The following is a 16584-nucleotide window of genomic DNA, read 5'->3' as shown; positions in this document are numbered from 1 at the left end:
CACACCCAGAAACCAATTTACCACCAACTGCTCTGGCTCCCATCCAGGGGGCAAGGGTGGGCCACGAGGTAAGACTAGGAGGTTCTTTTCTGCCAGGGGTCAAAGCTCAGAGCTCTGAGACTTCCCCAGAAAGGGGCATCAAGGCAGAAGAGATTACCAGGGATTCCCAGAAAGCTGCCCAAGGCCCCTAGTCCCCACCTTCCCAGCACAAGCCACCCGGCAGTCTCCAGGAGTGAGCAGGCTCTACCTCTACCTCCCTGGGGGCCCTGGGCAACGTACAGTCCTTTTCATTCATGACACAGCATGCAGACCCCAGAGCGGGGCTGTGACCTCCCTGGGTCACACAGCTAAGCGGCAGAGGGCCTGGAATCAAATGTGAGTGGGGCTGACACCCCTTATCTACTGCGTGTCCCACCATTCCACAGTCTTCTGAAGGTGCTTTGAAAGCCCGAGAGCAGTCTTCAAAGAGGAAGAAGTTGCTGTTAGCATTGCTGTTATTGCAATGCCTGCCCTCCTGAGGGTGTTTGTGGGCAGTCTGGAGGAGGCATAAGTTTCCTTATTCATAACTCTCCAAGCAATTTGTCCGTTTTTGAGGACAGACATGGCACTGTAAAATGGTGGTTGGCATCTGGGCCTCAGCGTCCGGTGGCCATGGTTCAACCTGTTTCCTCAGATGTTACCAGTGTAGGCTTCCAGAGTAATTTCTGAAAACCTCGGTTTCTCCTCTGTAAGGTGGGATGCATACACATGCCTCATGGGGCTACTGGGAGAACCCAATGACTGTCAGGTGCTTAGCACAGTGCCTGGCACATAGTCCATTAAAAAAAATGAAAGCTGTCGTTACTATTGTCTTCACCAGCACTTATCATGGGGTTGGGTTCTAGTAGATCCTTAATACCTATTTTTAGAATAACATAGACTCTTCCCAAACCCGGTGTCCTCCTGAGTTCAGCATGTACCATGTTCTCACGGAGCCCGGGCCCCTGTCACGCAGTACCCCTTGTTCCCACTGAGGTCCAGCCTGGAGCCACTGCAGGGGCGAGGCGTCCAGTCCCAGGGGAGGAACGGCTGTGTGTCCCGGCCCCTGGGCCCTTCGCCTCCAGTGACATCACACCAGAGAGCTGGCACTTGCTCCGAGGCTATGTCAGGTGAAAGCCACAGCCAGTTCTCCTCTGTGTCTGAGCAGGAATGTGGCTGGGGCTGGAGCCAGGGGCACGCTGGGCCCAAAGAAGGCTCCTGGGCGGTGCTAGGTGGGAGGAAGCCCTCAGCTCCTCACGCCCAGGAAGCCAGTGAGAAGCCCCTTCTCCTCCGAGTCAGGACACACACTCCCCCAGGTGCAATTTCCTCAGCCCCAAAGGTTCAGTTGAAACACATGATACTGATTTTACTTAGAACCAAGGCCACCCCATCCAAACTAGGGTTCAAGTGATACTGTCAGCGGCCATGTGGCCGGGGAGATGTCCACTCTGAGAAGGGGGTGAATTGGACAAGTTCTTTCAACTCCATGGCTCAGACACACACAGCGTCTAAGAGTCTGCCAAATGTGAAAAGAGCAGGTTCCTAGAGTTCTAGGTTCTAGGATTCTTTTGTCACCGCATAGAGGCTCCTCCGGGCAGAGTCTGTGCCAAGCCCTGTGCTGGGAGCTGGGAGCTCAGCCTGGTGGGGAAAGCAGAGCAAACAGACTGGCTGTGAGAAACACTGCAGTAGAGGCACAGCAGGGCATCCTGTGGACATGGCCAAGCAGTAATTCATTTTGCACAGAGGGGACAGAAGAGTCCAGACAGGGGACAGAGGAGCAGACAGGGGACAGAGGCAGATGCTAGACAGACAAGCTGCATGGTCCCCTCAGCTAGATGACCTTGGGCAAGTCCTTCGACCTCTCTGAGCTTCCATTTCTCATCTATAAAATGGGGCTACTATTCCCTGTTCCAGAGGGGTTGCTGAAAGGCTTACAAACAAGACACATGAAGGATCACAGCCTAAAGAGGGGCTCCAATGTTTGTTATTTCTTACAAGAAGTGACTCTTGTGCCACCAGCACGGCTCAGTGGTTGTGCATCAACCTATGAACTTGGAGGTCACAACTCAATTCCCGGTCAGGGCACATGCCCGGGTTGTGGGGCGTCCAGGAGGCAGCCAATCAATGATTCCCTTCCCTTTCTCTCTGAAATCAATAATATATATATATATATATATATATATATATATATATATATATATATATATATAAAATTTACAAATGCTGGATGACAGGCAGGAACCCACCAAGAAGATCAGGAAGGAAAAAGCCAGAGAGCAAGTATCACGTGTGCAGAGGTCCAGAGGTCAATACGGTGGCAGGTGCTGCTGAGGAGGCTGGCAAAGGCCTCCAGGCCACACCCTGGAGCTTGGACCTGAATCTGGGCGCTGAGAGGCATAGCAGGTGTCTGAGCAGGCGGGGGACAGCATCAGGGGTGGGCTGGGAGGATGCAGCCTTCTGGCCGCCGTGCACAAAACATGCAGAGGCACAGTAACAAACAGCCAGGAGCCGGGGACACTGGCAGTTGGGCCACAAAGGCCACGCATGGTGAGGGTGTTGGCACGTGGTACTACCCAGCCCACGTGGGACAACACAGAAGGATGGGGAGCAGGGCCCTGCTACCTTCTAGAAGCTCTTACATACAACATGCCGTGGGTGACCCAGCTACATTCACCCCTTCATTCATTCACCCCTAATTCTTCACTGAGCACCTACTGTGTGCCAGCATTCTCTTAAGGCTCGGGACTCATGAAACTCACATTCTGATGAATTGAGATGAATGCCAACTAAATAAATATGTCAGGATCACATCATTAGAAGGAATGGTGCTGGTACAGCCCAGCTGAAAGGGACACATGAAGTCCCAGTCCCCAACTGGGAACGAGAGCCAGAATTCAAACCAGGGACTGCCGCCTTCAAGGCCACACACAGTTCTCCAACTCCTGGAAGCTGCCTCTGTGAAGAGAGGCACACCTTCCAGTGACTGGTCTCCGCCCTGAGCCGCAGACCCATTCGCTCTTTGTTGATTCCACGAGATTCACTGAGCACTATTACAGGCAGGAGCTGTGCTGGGCGCTGCGGCTGTGACAGTGATTGGACAGCATGATGTGCAGGCTGGGAAGACTGAGGCTAACACATGGAGTCAGCGCAGTGCAGTCACCATTGCTATGAGAGCTGCAGGGAGGAGCAGGTGTTGTGAACTCCTCTGGGAGGCATGCTAAGCCTGGGCTCCCTGAGAAGGTGGCGTTTAACTTGAGACCTAAAGTCTCAACAGTTTATCAGGCAGGAGCGAGGGGACAGACTTCCAGGCTGAGGGAGCGGCATGAGCAAAGGCTGACCGGCGCGAAGGAGCTGGCACGTTTGAGGAACTGCGAGGCCAGCGTGGCTGGGACTGAGACGGAGGGAGAACAGGATGTGGTGCAAGACCAGGCTGGGGAGATCCACAGGCCAGACCAGCCGTGCGAAGGGAGAGCGGGGGATTCTGGGCACAGCTTGGGCTCCAGTCCCCAGCTTTCCCCTGCTCCTCGGGGGCAAACCACCCGAGTGACTCCCACCCATGACTTTCCCTCCGGTCTAGCGTCTTCTCACCTATTACAAGTGTCTCCTCACCGCGTCCCCAGAACCTCGGCTCCCGGGACCAAAGCCTGGCTCTCCCGGAAGTTGTGACAAGGTTTCAGGAGCCCTGGGGAGCCCCGGACATGCTGGAATATTTACTAAGAGGCTGAGAGAGAACGTACACACAGCTCTTCTCCCTTTTTTTTAATGCCTCGTTTCTCCCCAGTATGTGCAGTTGGGAGCTACAAGGTCCTGGCGGTTAGGATTCTGATTCTCACAGCCTCTGGCCTGTGAGAGAGGATGCTAAGGTGCAGGGGAAGATGGAGATTTCGGGGCTTCTGAATTCCAAGATTGGAAGCCTTGGCACTCCGGTAAACCGGTAAGCCGGGTTCCTGGTCCATGCCAGCTATGCAAGCCTGGATTCGCGGGCACCGCCCATGAGCGCCTCTTCTCCCGCTGGTCTCCCGGGTCCCACCTTGCGGACCAAATGGAGAGGGTGGGGTAAGGGTGGGGATGGGGAAGCGGGGGGCGGGAGAAGGGACACAAGGGAGAGACGGGGACGCCCTAGCTCCCACCCAGGGCAATGGGCCCGGGCGGGGCGGCGTCAGGGGAAGGCGGGAACCGCAGGGCCCGCCCCGGAGGAGACTTCCTGGTCGGCGGCCGCCCGGTGAGCCCCAGTCGCGGCGGGGGACCCCGGCGCCATGGCGGGCACCCGGGACGCCATCCTGGACGCGCTGGAGGAGCTGACGGCCGATGAGCTCAAGAAGTTCAAGCTGAAGCTGCAGAACGCACCCCTGCGCGACGGCTACGGGCGCATCCCGCGGGGCGCCCTGCAGCGCATGGACGCCGTGGACCTGGCCGACAAGCTGGTGAGCTGCTACCTGGAGGCCTACGCCGCCGAGCTCACCGCCCAGCTGCTGCGCGACATGGGCATGCAGGAGGCCGCGGAGCAGCTGCAGGCCCGCGGCCGCGCCCGGGGTGAGCCCCTGCACCTCCCTCTCCGGAGCCCCCCGCCCAGCCCAACCCCCTTCCCTGGGCTCTTTCGCTTTCCGTTCCTCCTGCCCCCATAAAGCCCTTCCCGGGGGAGGAGGCTGCCCGCGCTCGGTCCCGGCTGGGCTCCGGACCCGAGAGCCTGGAGACCCCATAGGCAGGGAGAGGACCGCGTTTGCCTCTGTTTCCTTCCAGGCTCTGGAGCCCCGCCAGCGGGGATGGGAGCCTCTGCTCTCCGGGCGGCAGCCGTATCAGGTGAGGCGTCACACCCAACTCACCTGCCCGGGCATCTCACCAGCCTCCCACCCACCCCCGCACAGCCTGCCTGTCACCTAAACGCTTGCACTGGGAGAGAGCCAACCCTTCCCCTTCCCTCCCACCCACCTGCTCACCACGGGGGCGGAGCCCAGCTGGGGGGATGCATACTCATACATCCATATATGTACTCTGTATCTGGAGCCCCACCCCTCAGTGTGCTTTTAGAGCCATTCTGAAGCAAGCAGGGTTCTGCCCCAGTTCCCAGCCTGGGCGCCAGCTCACCTGCTCTACCCCTCACTCCCCAGCCCCGCACTTCATGGACCGGCACCGGGAAGACCTCATTAGGCGGGTCACAGACGTGAGCGGCGTGCTGGACGCTCTGCACGGGAGGGTCCTGTCGGAGGAGCAGTACCAGGCCGTGCGGGCAGAGGCCACCAATCAAGACAAGATGAGGAAGCTCTTCAGCTTCGCTCCAGCCTGGAACCTGGCCTGCAAGGATCTGTTCCTTCAGGCCTTGAGGGACACCCAGCCCTACTTGGTGGAAGACCTGGAAGAGAGCTGAGGCAGCAGCTGGAACTACCAGGGGTTGGACGTGTTTTTTAAATAAAAAGTCAGCTTGTACTTGTGTGGGTTTTCCTGCTTCCAGCCTGGCCGCACCTGCAGAGTCAGCTACACAGCTAAAGGCTGCGGAGGCTCAGGTGCAGCTCACTGCCTTTTCAGGGTGGGGCAGCAGACTGTCACCCTGCCTGCCTGTCACCATGGCGGCAAATTCCTTCATTTGCCATTTAGTGGCTCCTCCAGTGCTGTCTGAGAGGATCCGCCCTTGAGACTCCAGCCAGCCCTGCAGTGTTAGTTACAGGGCGTGCACACAGGGTCTGGACTGTGGGAGCCACGTGTGTCAGAGGCATTGAACTTAGGGCACGGTGCTAGCTGGCAGAGCTGCTCTTTTGCATCTTCCATGGGAAAGAGTAATTGTACAATTAGAGCAATTTTCAGGAGGAGACAGTAGCATCTAAACATGGAAGACCACAGCAACCAAGTAAAATTCCAGGGTTCCTTCTGGCACTGATAGCAGTAGGCTGAATTACTCCCTGCCACCCCCTGGAGGAAGGGGTTATAGTTACACTCTGCCCAGAAAACATGCTAACCAAAAAAGCAAAACGTTATGAATTCTAGTAGCTATTTCTTCTTGTGATGGAATTAAAGGAAACATAAGTACATGCAGTTGGCCCTTGAACATGGGGGTTAGAGGTGCTGGCCTCCTACGAAGTCTTAAATCCACATATAAAACGCATCAGCCCTCACAAAAACAAAATAGATTCACAGTCTGACTGCTGTCCGAGGGGAGGGGAACTGTGGGGCTGAGTGAAAAAGTGAAGAGGTTAAGCGCCCAAAAAACAAATACAAAAGAGCACATCAGCCCTGGCCCGTTTGGCTCCAGTTCGAGTGTCAGCCCTTGGACCAAAGGGTCTCGGGTTCAATTCCGGTCAAGGGCAGGTATCTTGGTTGCAGGTTTCCTCCCTGCCCCTGGTTGGGGCACATACAGGAGACAACTAGTCAATGCTTCTCTCTCTGTCTCTCTTCCCTCCCTTTCACTCTAAGAAAAAAAAAGTCATCAGCCCTGACCATTTTGGCTCAGTGGCCTATCCACTAGGTTCAATTCTAGTCAAGGGCATGTACCTTGATTATGGGCACATTCCCAGTAGGGGCTGTGCAGGAGGCAGCTGATTGATGTTTCTCTCTATCCCTCTCCCTTCCTCTCTGTAAAAAAATAAGTATATTTTAAAAATCAGAGGGGGAAAAAACACCCTGGGGGGGGCGGGATTACAAAAACATCTGACACAGAAAACAGTATGGTGGTAACAACAGGGGAAAGGGGATGAGGGAGTAGAGGAAGGTCAAGGGGGATGAATGGTGATGGAGAGAGATTTGACTTGGGCTGGTAAACACACAATACAATATACAGATGATACATCATCAAACTGCATAATTTTATTAACCTATATAATTTTATTAACCAACTAGTGACCCGGTGCACGGACTTGTACACATTGAAATTAATTAGAAGGTGGCCAGCGGGGGCAGAACTGGGTGAGACTGGCCAGACGCACCCTGGAGCCAACCTCCCGCGGTCCCTCCCAGCATCTGTGGAGGGGGGGTCTCTCCAGCAGGTGGGGGTCCCTCGGCCTGGCCTGCAGGGATCGGACCAAAACCGGCTCTCTGACATCCCCCCAGGGGTCCTGGAGTGTGAGAGGGCACTCTGAAAGTTACTGTCATAGTACAGGTGTACAGGGTGTGGAACACAAATGCAAGTGTGCAGTAAACCAGATTCAGAGCCAACAGTCCCCCAGCAACAAACCCACAGCTGAAGGTGCAATCATGTGACCCCACGAGGAATCGGGTTCTCTCCTCTCTGGTTTCAGGGTACATCAGCCAAGAACCGCTGTTGCAGTCACTGCAGCTTGCCAGCTCCTGGGTTGAGCATCTGCCCCCTGCTGGTCAGTGTGTGTCATAGCAACAGTCAGGCAGGTGAAGCATATAGCCTTTCATATAGATGTGACCCAATAAATGCAATAAAAAGGTTAAAGAAAATAATAAGTCAGCCCTCCACATACAGATATTCCAAAGCATGGTGTCCACCCTTGTACAACTTGCATTTGAACTGTGCAGGTCATCTGATAAAACTCCACTTATTAACTGGACCTGCACAGTTCAAACCCATGTTGTTCAAAGGGCCAACTATCCCTCTCCAGAAAAAGCACTTAATGAGCCTTCCAGAGCCTGTTAGGGAACCAGGATCCTAGGATGACAACCTGCATATACTTTGCACCAAAATGATTTCTAGTTAGAACAGGGCCGTGCTGGGGGTAACCAGTATGCAAAACAGGAGGCCCTGAGGAGGGCCCGTGGGAGTTAATCAAACAGGGATCCAGGTATGAGGGTATATATAAGGTGATTGGTTCTGTGCCACTCAAAATGATACCCGAACCCACAATGAACAAAGCTACAGGATCTCAATCCCCTCACCTAGATGGCACAAATGCAGTTTATTCCCCATACACACTCCTTCAGAGTGTATGTAGGATCTCAGACTCTGTGCAACATTTCCCTATTCTGACTGGGTCACCAGAGTAATAGGAAAAAACAAGTGGTTAGCTGTGGGAGGAATCTACCAAGAAGAGACAATGTGGCTACTTGGGACTCCAGGAGAAAACGTAAGCTTCCCAAAAGGTGGGAATCAGCCCCACACCTCAGCACCCCATACTAGTCCTTTCTTTGGCCAGCTACCCATAAAATGCTGATCCAACCTTAACCCTCTTCTACCAAGTCTTCCAAGCCTTATTCAATCCCAGTTATGTTCAATCACATGTTCTTCAAGGACTTACCACTTCCAAGAGTGAATCTGTCTTCCTTTTATCGACCCTGTACTAAGTGTACCAGTTAATAGTGGGTTTTGTATTAAAAAACACGATAATTTCAAGAGAAACATCAAAAGTACTTTATTCAAAGTAATGTCCATCACTAGCTACACATTTCCCCATCTTTTAGTAATTTGTTGATACCATCCCAAAGAATTCTTGTTTTGAGGCAAACCATTCAGAAACTAAAATTTTCACTTCATGTTTTGAAGTACTGCTCAGAAAATGTATATGTGCCCTAGCTAGTTTGGCTCAGTAGACAGAGCATCAGCCTGTGGACTAAAGGGTCAGGGGTTCAATTCCAGCCATAGGCACATGCCCAAGTTGTGGGCTCAACCCCCAGAAGGGGGCGTGCAGGAGGCAGCCGATCAATGATTCTCTCTCATCATCAATGTTTCTCTCTCCCTCTCCCTTCCTCTCTGAAATCAATAAATATTTTAAAAATGCATATGCCATTGATTGGAACAAGTGGTAATCTGAAAGAGCACGGTCTGGTGAATATGGCAGGGGGGTTAATACTTCCCAGGCAAGATCTTTTAACGTGTCTTTAACTGGTTTTGAAGTAATGGTCATCATAAAGCAAAATTATTTTGCCATGTCATCTGGCACATTCTGGTCGTTTCACAATCAAAGCATGGTTCAAATTGATTATTTGTTTTCGGTAGAGATCAGTATTAATGGTTTCACCTGGTTTTAGAAGTTCATAATACACTACACACCTTCCTGATCCCACAAATGCAGAGCACTGTCATCTTTCCAAAGCAATTTGACCTTGTAGTCGATGTTGATGGTTGACCTGGATCAATACATGACTTAGTGAATTTGGGAGTCTCAAAATAAATCCATTTTTCATTGCCAGAGACTTTCTTCCATGCTGTTGAAGCAACATTTTACTGATGACTTTTGTTTTCCACTTGTCTTTCATTCAGTTGACATGGCAGCCATTTTCCTTCCTTTAAAATCTTTCCCATTGCTTGTAAACTATCGGAAATTGTTTACTGAGCAATGTTTAATATTTCTACAAGTTGTTTTTGAGTTTGACACACATCTTCGTCCAATAATGCTTGTAATTGTTGGTCTGCAAACTTTTTCAGTTGACCTGGATGACTTTGTCTTTCACATCAAAATCATCACTTTTAAAGCATTTAAACCAGCGTTGACAGTATCTTGAGATAGAGCATGTTCACCATAAGCTTCCCGAAATATTCAGCAGCACTTTTCTTCAAAATAATTAAAACTTCCCACAAACTTTTTTTTTTTTGGGGGGGGGGCACAAAATTCAACATTTCTAGGTGTAAAAATATCTATGATAATACCTTCAGCAAATTTGATATATTGTTTTGAAGCTTGTCAAAACAGCAAAATGGCATACATATCAGATTGCATATATATCAACATCCATCTATTGAAAAAAAATCCGCATCATGAACCAGTACATGTGGCAACAGCAGCAGCCGAACCAGAAATCCTACCACAAATCCTACCACATTACCTAAAGCCTAGATTTAGTCAGTCTTGCAATTGCCTTTTCAACTTCACTGGCCCCACCTGGTTTATGCCTAATGTCTTACCTGCTTCTAATCTATCACTTTCAAGGGCCTGAGAGATCAAAACTGATCATGGAAATGGACTCTCAATTCTAACATTAGGACACCTACTGTCACTCCAGCCCAGCCCGTAAGAACCTACCCAGCCTCTCCCACCTTCCTCTCCACCTACCCCATGGCCCAGCATCCCTATTTGTTCGCACCCTGTGCCTAGCACATGCCGGTCCCTTGCTTCTGAACATCTTGAAATCTACCTGTCCTAGTGTGCCCATTGGTGTTGGATGCCTTCCTCTGGGCCCCAGGGCACTTCCTATAGAATCTATGTGTAAAGAAAACCATACTGTCATGGTGTATTTTCACACAGGACTGTAATGAGACTAAGCCCCATAGATATCTTTCTACCGCGATAATCTGGCTCAGTTGGAGTGTCATCCCAAACACCAAAAAGGTTGTGGGTTCAATTCCCGGTCAGGATACATACCTAGACTGCAGGCTGGATCCCCGGCTGGGGCGTATCGAGTACGGGAGGCAGCTGATCATTTTCTCACATCAATGGCTCTTTCCCTCCCCCCACCCCTTCCATGCTTTTAAAATAACGAAAGTGTGATTTAATAAAAATTTTAAAAAATCTTCCCAACCTCTGTGCAAGTGCCTTGCATATAAGAAATTATCGACGACAGCTACTGTGTACCCCTAGTGCCTAACAGTATATATTTTTTAAAATTCACAGAAACCTTACAATTCTCATGAGATGGAGCCATAGCTAACACTTCCTTGTATAACAGAGTCTTAAAAAGAGAAGCTACAAAAAACAGTGCAAGCCTGAGAAAAAAAGAGAAACTAAAATTAAAAACTTTCTTGGGCCCTGACCGGTTTGTCTTAGTGGATAGGGCATCGCCCTGCAGACTGAAGGGTCCTAGGTTCGATTCCAGTCAAGGGCATGTACCTTGGTTGCGGGCACATGGGGGTGGGGGGGGTGTTGGAGGCAGCTGATCGATGTTTCTACCCCTCTCCCTTCCTCTCCATAAAAAATCAATAAAATACATTTTGAAATTTTTTCTTGGGAGCTTCTCTTTTTTCTTTTTTCTTTTTTTTTGGGGGGGTGCCACGGGGGGAGAAAGGGAGGATGGACACAGCAGAACTGAGTTCTACCAGTCTTTAAACGCAGCACTGAAGCACATCCAGCACTGCCAGGGGTAAACCTGAGGGGGGGCAGTGAAAGATTAAAGAAAACAGACAAGAGAATACAGTTGGGACCAGGTGGATCACTGGGCCTGGATGAGGAAACAGTGACCCTGCTGTAAGCAGGATCTTTTAGTCAGATCACACAAAGTAAAACAAGGCTAAGATGTTTACAATGTTCTTACAAGTTTCAGATCTGCTTCTTTCCTGTTGTTGTCATTCTCTGAACTCTGCCAAGCCTTGTTTTGGCAGCACTGGCTGCACACCCCTGCAGCCCACATCCCTTAGCTACCTAGGACTGCAGGGTTTGACTATAAGGGCAAGCTTACAACCAGAGCCTTTTGGCTATAATTGTGCTGAGAGCTTTGCCCTCCAAGCTGGGACTTATATGTGGCTTTGCCACAAGTCAGTCCGAGGCCTGAACCTGTCCCAACACTGTAGCCACTCCCCAAACACAACCAAATAGTGGTGAAGGACACAAAATCCATGGCTAAAGGATCCAGATTCAAATCTCTGCCCCACCTCTCACAGCTGGGACTCAAGGCATTTGTGCCTCAACATCCTCACCTATAAGCAGGGAATTTAGAGCTTAATTCATCATTTTCACCAACTGACCCAAAGCACGTACACATTAATTTTAGCAATTATCTCTGAGATGTATGTCCCTAGCTCCCCACAGGTTTAGAATATGATCTGAAATAATCTTTTTTGCTCACATCTTCAAGAATCACATAACGGAGGGTGGGGAGCAGAACAAAAGACGGTTTTGGTTGGCCTATGCTAATTAGGAAAAAGCCCACATGCAGGTCCCACCCTCCCTACCTTTTCCTTAACTCCTAGGTAACATTGTTTTAAGTTTTACAGCCTGGTCTGGGTGGCTCAGTGGTTGAGCATTGACCTATGAACCAGGTCAAGGTTCAATTCCTGGTCAGGGCCCATGTTGGGTTGCAGGCTCAATCCCCAGTGTGGGGCATGCAGAAGGCAACCAATCAATGATTCTCTCTTTATTGATGTTTCTCCCTCTCCCCCTTCCTCTCTGAAATCAATTTAAAAAAATATTCAATAAGTTTTGTACAATCAAGCTCCTTGTCACAGGAAAGGTGGAGGGAATTAGCAGAAAGAGAGTCTCTACAGAACTTGAATGCGTGGCTTTAAGTATGCTACTGAATCGGCAGCAGGAGCAGAGCTTACACCGGACCTGGACCTACATACTGAATTAGAACCCACATGCCAATAAAACTGTCCGACGGTTCATGTGCATATTCAACTTAAAACACACAGCTACATAGAGGATTCGGCTCTGCCATCTCAGACTGGAGTCAGGTTGGCAGAGGCCTTCGAGGAGACGGTACCCAGGATGGGCCAGTTTTCCTTCAAAATCTAAGGGGGGGGGAGGTAGGTAAAAAACAAACAAACCTAGATCTAACAGAGAGCTCTCACCCTAAAGAGGCTGCAAAGCTCCAAGGACACTACACTGGACAGCTACAGGGCATCCAGGCAACTGAGCAACACCGCCAGCCTGAAGTGTGTGCGGTGCTGGGTGGAAAGCTTGATTCCTGCTCCCTTCAAGGATTTATTTTCCCACCCCCACTTTGGAATTCCCCACGTAAAGCCACCTAAATTTGGTCCCTCATTAGGGCACAAGGAAGCCCCAATCTTCAAGCCAACAGTCCAAGTTCCTTCCGTCTCTAGTTCCCACACGGGTGGCTCTCAACTCTTCTCCGCTAAAGAAGCCTTTTCTCTAGCAGCAGGGCTAAAGCCACATTACAACCCGAGGAGCTGAGAGCTCTCTACATCAGCAAGTCCTGCTCATGAGGAACACACTTTTCCTGCTTGTTCCTGGCCTCGAACAATGAGTATTTTATTTTTTATTTCAGAGAGGAAAGGAGAGGAAGATAGAAGCATCAATGATGAATCACTGGTTGGCTGCCTCCTACACTCCCCACACTAGGGACTGAGCCTGCAAGCCAAGCACGCAACACTGGGCATGTGCCCTGACCAGGAACCGAACCATGACTTCCTGGTTGATAGGTCAATGCTCAACCACCAAGCATGCCAATTGGGCAAATAGGAATTTTAGTCAATGGTCTCCAAAGCCCCTCTAAAACCATAGTACTGACTGACAACTTCTACAAGCCCTAAAGCCAAATCTGCTGGCAAGATCCACTGGACAGTTCCTCAGTTTTTTGTTTTGTTTTGAATATATTTTATTGATGTTTTTACAGAGAGGAAGGGAGATAGCCAGAAACGTCGATGAGAGAGAAACATCGACCAGCCGCCTCCTGCACATCCCCCACCAGGGATGTGCCCGCAGCCAGCTGGCAAGATCCACTGGACAGTTTTTTTAATATATTTTATTGATTTTTTTACAGAGTGGAAGGGAGATAGCCAGAAACATCGATGAGAGAGAAACATCAACCAGCCGCAACCAATGTACATGCCCTTGACCGGAATCGAACCCGGGACCTTTCAGACCGCAGACCGATGCTCTACCACTGAGCCAAACCGGTTTCAGCAGTTCCTCAGTTCTTATATGCAAACACCAAGAACAATAATTTATATGGAAACTGTCAAATTATATCCAAAAAGAAAAGTTAAAAATTAAAGGTTTTCTACAGATTGAGGGCCCGATAGTAATAGTCTGTCGAGACTGGGGAGGAATGGTTGCAGATGAGACCCCACAGAATTTAGCCTCTTGTCCCCCATGCACAGTAGTACAGAAAGTGAGACCACAGCCCACGGTGGATCATTACGAGACAGGGACCAAGTGGGAACAAACATACCTGGATGAAGTGGAGTCTCATAGGAGCTGGACCTAGACCTTAACTCCTGGTGGGTCTACCCATCCATGACTTCCGGTAACCTCAGCCCTAGATTCAAATCAATAAAACCTGGCCAGGCTGTCAGTGTGGCTCAGTTGAGCATCAACCTATGAACCAGGTGGTTACAACCCAATCACATGTCTGGGTTATAGGCTCAATTCCCTGGTGGGGGTCATGCAAGAGGCAGCCTATCAATGATTTTCTCTCATTACTGATGCTCCTCTCCCTACTGAGTTCAATTAAAAAAAAAAAAAAAAAAAAAAAAAAAAAAAAGGGCCAGGCTTAGCATGTGATAGGACAAGCTAAAAAGACTAAACTAAATCAATGAGGACAAGCAGACCTATAGTATACCTCTTCCCAACCACCACCGTTACTTAGCCTATCCCAATCCCAATCCTAAAAAAAAAAACAAAAAAAAACAGGCAATTCAACACAGACTTACCGGTAATTAAAAGAAAAGCCAGGCACCTAGTGCTGTAAAATTTTTTTAATAATAATGAACTGGCAGCAGAACCAGCTCCTGAAAACCAACATTTTTTGCTATTTTTGTCTACATCCATCCTAGAAAGGTCCCTACAATAGATCTACCCACTAATCAGATACCTTTTATGTGAGGGCTAGCCAATATCACTGAAGCCCACTAAAGGACATAAAAACTTAATACCAACAATCCCACTCACCATTCAGGTTTCACACGGATCTTCAACATGTACCCCTAGGAGCAGGGACCAAGAAACCACAACCCCGAACCCTAAGTGAGGCAGAAATAAATTTCTGAGATCAGGCCACTCAACCAATCATCTGAGAGATCAAACAGCCTGGCCACACCCAGGAGATAACTGCTATAATCTTGGCTCTAAATCCAAGGGCTTCTCACATGTACCAAGTCCAATTAGCCAATTCAGACCATTGCCTGGGAGCTCAGCCACTCAGCCTACTCTTGGTTTTTGAGCATCCCACCCAGTAGGAAGAGGAAGCCAGAGCTTCTGCTGGTCAGGGGAGACCTCATGATGAACCAATCAACTCTTTAGAATACACAGAAAGCAAACAGCACACCTGACTTCAACAGAGGAAAGCACTTTTCCACCAGGGCTCCCAGGCACCTTCTAGCTGCTGGCTAATTTTCAGTTCTATGTAACTAAAATGCATGCTCAGCAACTGATTGCATTTTCTCAATTTGAGAATTAGTGGGAAGAGTGGGGTCTCTGAGGGTCAGGAAAGGCACTCAAGTTTGGGGGGCATTATTCTGAGATTTCAAACTCAGTGGTTCCACCCTTTCCCCATCTCCACCACCACGTTGAAAAGGAGGACTTACCACCCACAATCATTAAAGCTCATACAAGCCTAGTATCTTATAACAGCAATGGCCTCAGCCTTCTGGGTACAGGCAGGATGTGAGAAGGGTAAACCACTGCCTCCCTACATCTATCCAAGCCCCATCTTTAGGAAAACTAGGAATGTACCTTGAAATATGCCTCTAAACTTCCTTTCCCAGCTAACCTTTCCCCTTCTTACCCAAACTGAGAATAAAACGGGGCAGAGGAAACATTGTGCTTAGCAGTTATCTTGCAGAAAGCTTGCAGCCTTGAGCTCAGCATACCCTCTATAACCACTAGACATTTGGCACTGAGAGGAACCAAGGATGGACCAGACCCTTACATCAGCAGAACTGTTTGCAGCCAGCAGCTATTAATATATACCTACAGACTAGGATATAAAAGCTTAAGTGACTAAAGGACCAGTCACTATGATGCCCACTGACCACCAGGGGCAGACAATCAACACAGGAGCTGCCCCCTGGTGGTAGCGAATTCCCACAGCCAACCTCCAGAGGTCCCCACCCCACCCCACCCAGCAAGACAGCCTGATTGCCAGTCAAGCTGAAGGACCCCACCCCTGCACAAATTCGTTCACTGGGCTTCTAAAATTAATAAAACTCTGCATCCCCCTTCAATCACTGATTCCTTTTTTGGACTCCGCCTACCTGCACCCTTTTATCACATTGGAGACCATGGACTCTAATGGTCTGAAATAAAAGTTCCTTTGATACATTCTGGCCTCAAGTCATAGGTGCATGACCCTAGCCCACTCAACCTTCCACAAACCTCTTCCCTCAAATTTAGAATCCTCTCACATAAAAAAAATTCTAAGCAGCCAAAACCAGTTTGGCTCGGTGGATAGTGTCGGTCTGTGACTGAAAGGTCAATTCCGGTCAAGGGCATGTGCATTGGTTGCGGGCACATCCCCGGACAGTGGTGCGCAGGAGGCAGCTGATCGATGTTTCTCTCTCATCGATGTTCCTAGCTCTCTATCCCTCTACCTTCATCTCTGTGAAAAATCAATAAAATATATATTTTAAAAGTAAAAATAAATAAAAACAAAAAAAGGTGTAAGCAAATGATCATGAGTTTGTTCCCTTCAGAAAAATGGCTTCAGGTTAGAACACTAGGGCTCAATCATTCCAATTCTGTCACATGCCCCACCCTTTTTCTGTCTAGTGAGGCCACACAACCCCTGCAGTAAGGTGCCCACTCACCTCTGTGCAAAAGACCTGACAGCACCACCTCCCATGGTGGTCAAATTTGAATACTGCCCCTAAAGGCAATTCTGATTTGAGCCCCACACTTTAAAAAAAGTGTAAAAAGACCCAATAGTCCTTAGAAGGTAAGGCTGCTGTAAACAGTAAATGCACTAAGACCAGCATGTAAATAAATGTGCTAAAAGTTGTTCACAGAGTTGGGCATATTAGGGGCAACACTCATGACATCACATGTTCATTTACCCCATTCATAC

General features: G+C 49.4%; 1 protein-coding gene across 1 annotated transcript; it reads left to right on the top strand.

Moving 5' to 3' along the window:
* The first annotated feature begins 3799 nt into the window (after positions 1 to 3799).
* On the top strand, positions 3800 to 5442 carry LOC311622116 (apoptosis-associated speck-like protein containing a CARD). The gene is made up of 3 exons (XM_084882879.1): positions 3800 to 4551; positions 4759 to 4818; positions 5127 to 5442. The coding sequence occupies exons 1-3, from the start codon at positions 4275 to 4277 to the stop codon at positions 5381 to 5383; spliced, it is 594 nt and encodes a 197-aa protein (XP_084739005.1). The 5' UTR covers positions 3800 to 4274; the 3' UTR covers positions 5384 to 5442.
* Positions 5443 to 16584: the final 11142 nt, after the last annotated feature.

Source organism: Pipistrellus hanaki, assembly GCF_964339955.1.
Source record: "Pipistrellus hanaki genome assembly, chromosome: 4".
Taxonomy (NCBI): domain Eukaryota; kingdom Metazoa; phylum Chordata; class Mammalia; order Chiroptera; family Vespertilionidae; genus Pipistrellus; species Pipistrellus hanaki.
This window is presented reverse-complemented; position numbering and strand designations above follow the sequence as displayed.

Coding starts and splice junctions, on each gene's coding strand:
- LOC311622116 (XM_084882879.1), top strand. CDS start 4,275: ATGGCGGGCACCCGGGACGCCATCCTGGACGCGCTGGAGGAGCTGACG. Junction 4,552..4,758: donor GGCCCGCGGCCGCGCCCGGG/GTGAGCCCCTGC, acceptor GTTTCCTTCCAG/GCTCTGGAGCCCCGCCAGCG. Junction 4,819..5,126: donor CCGGGCGGCAGCCGTATCAG/GTGAGGCGTCAC, acceptor CTCACTCCCCAG/CCCCGCACTTCATGGACCGG.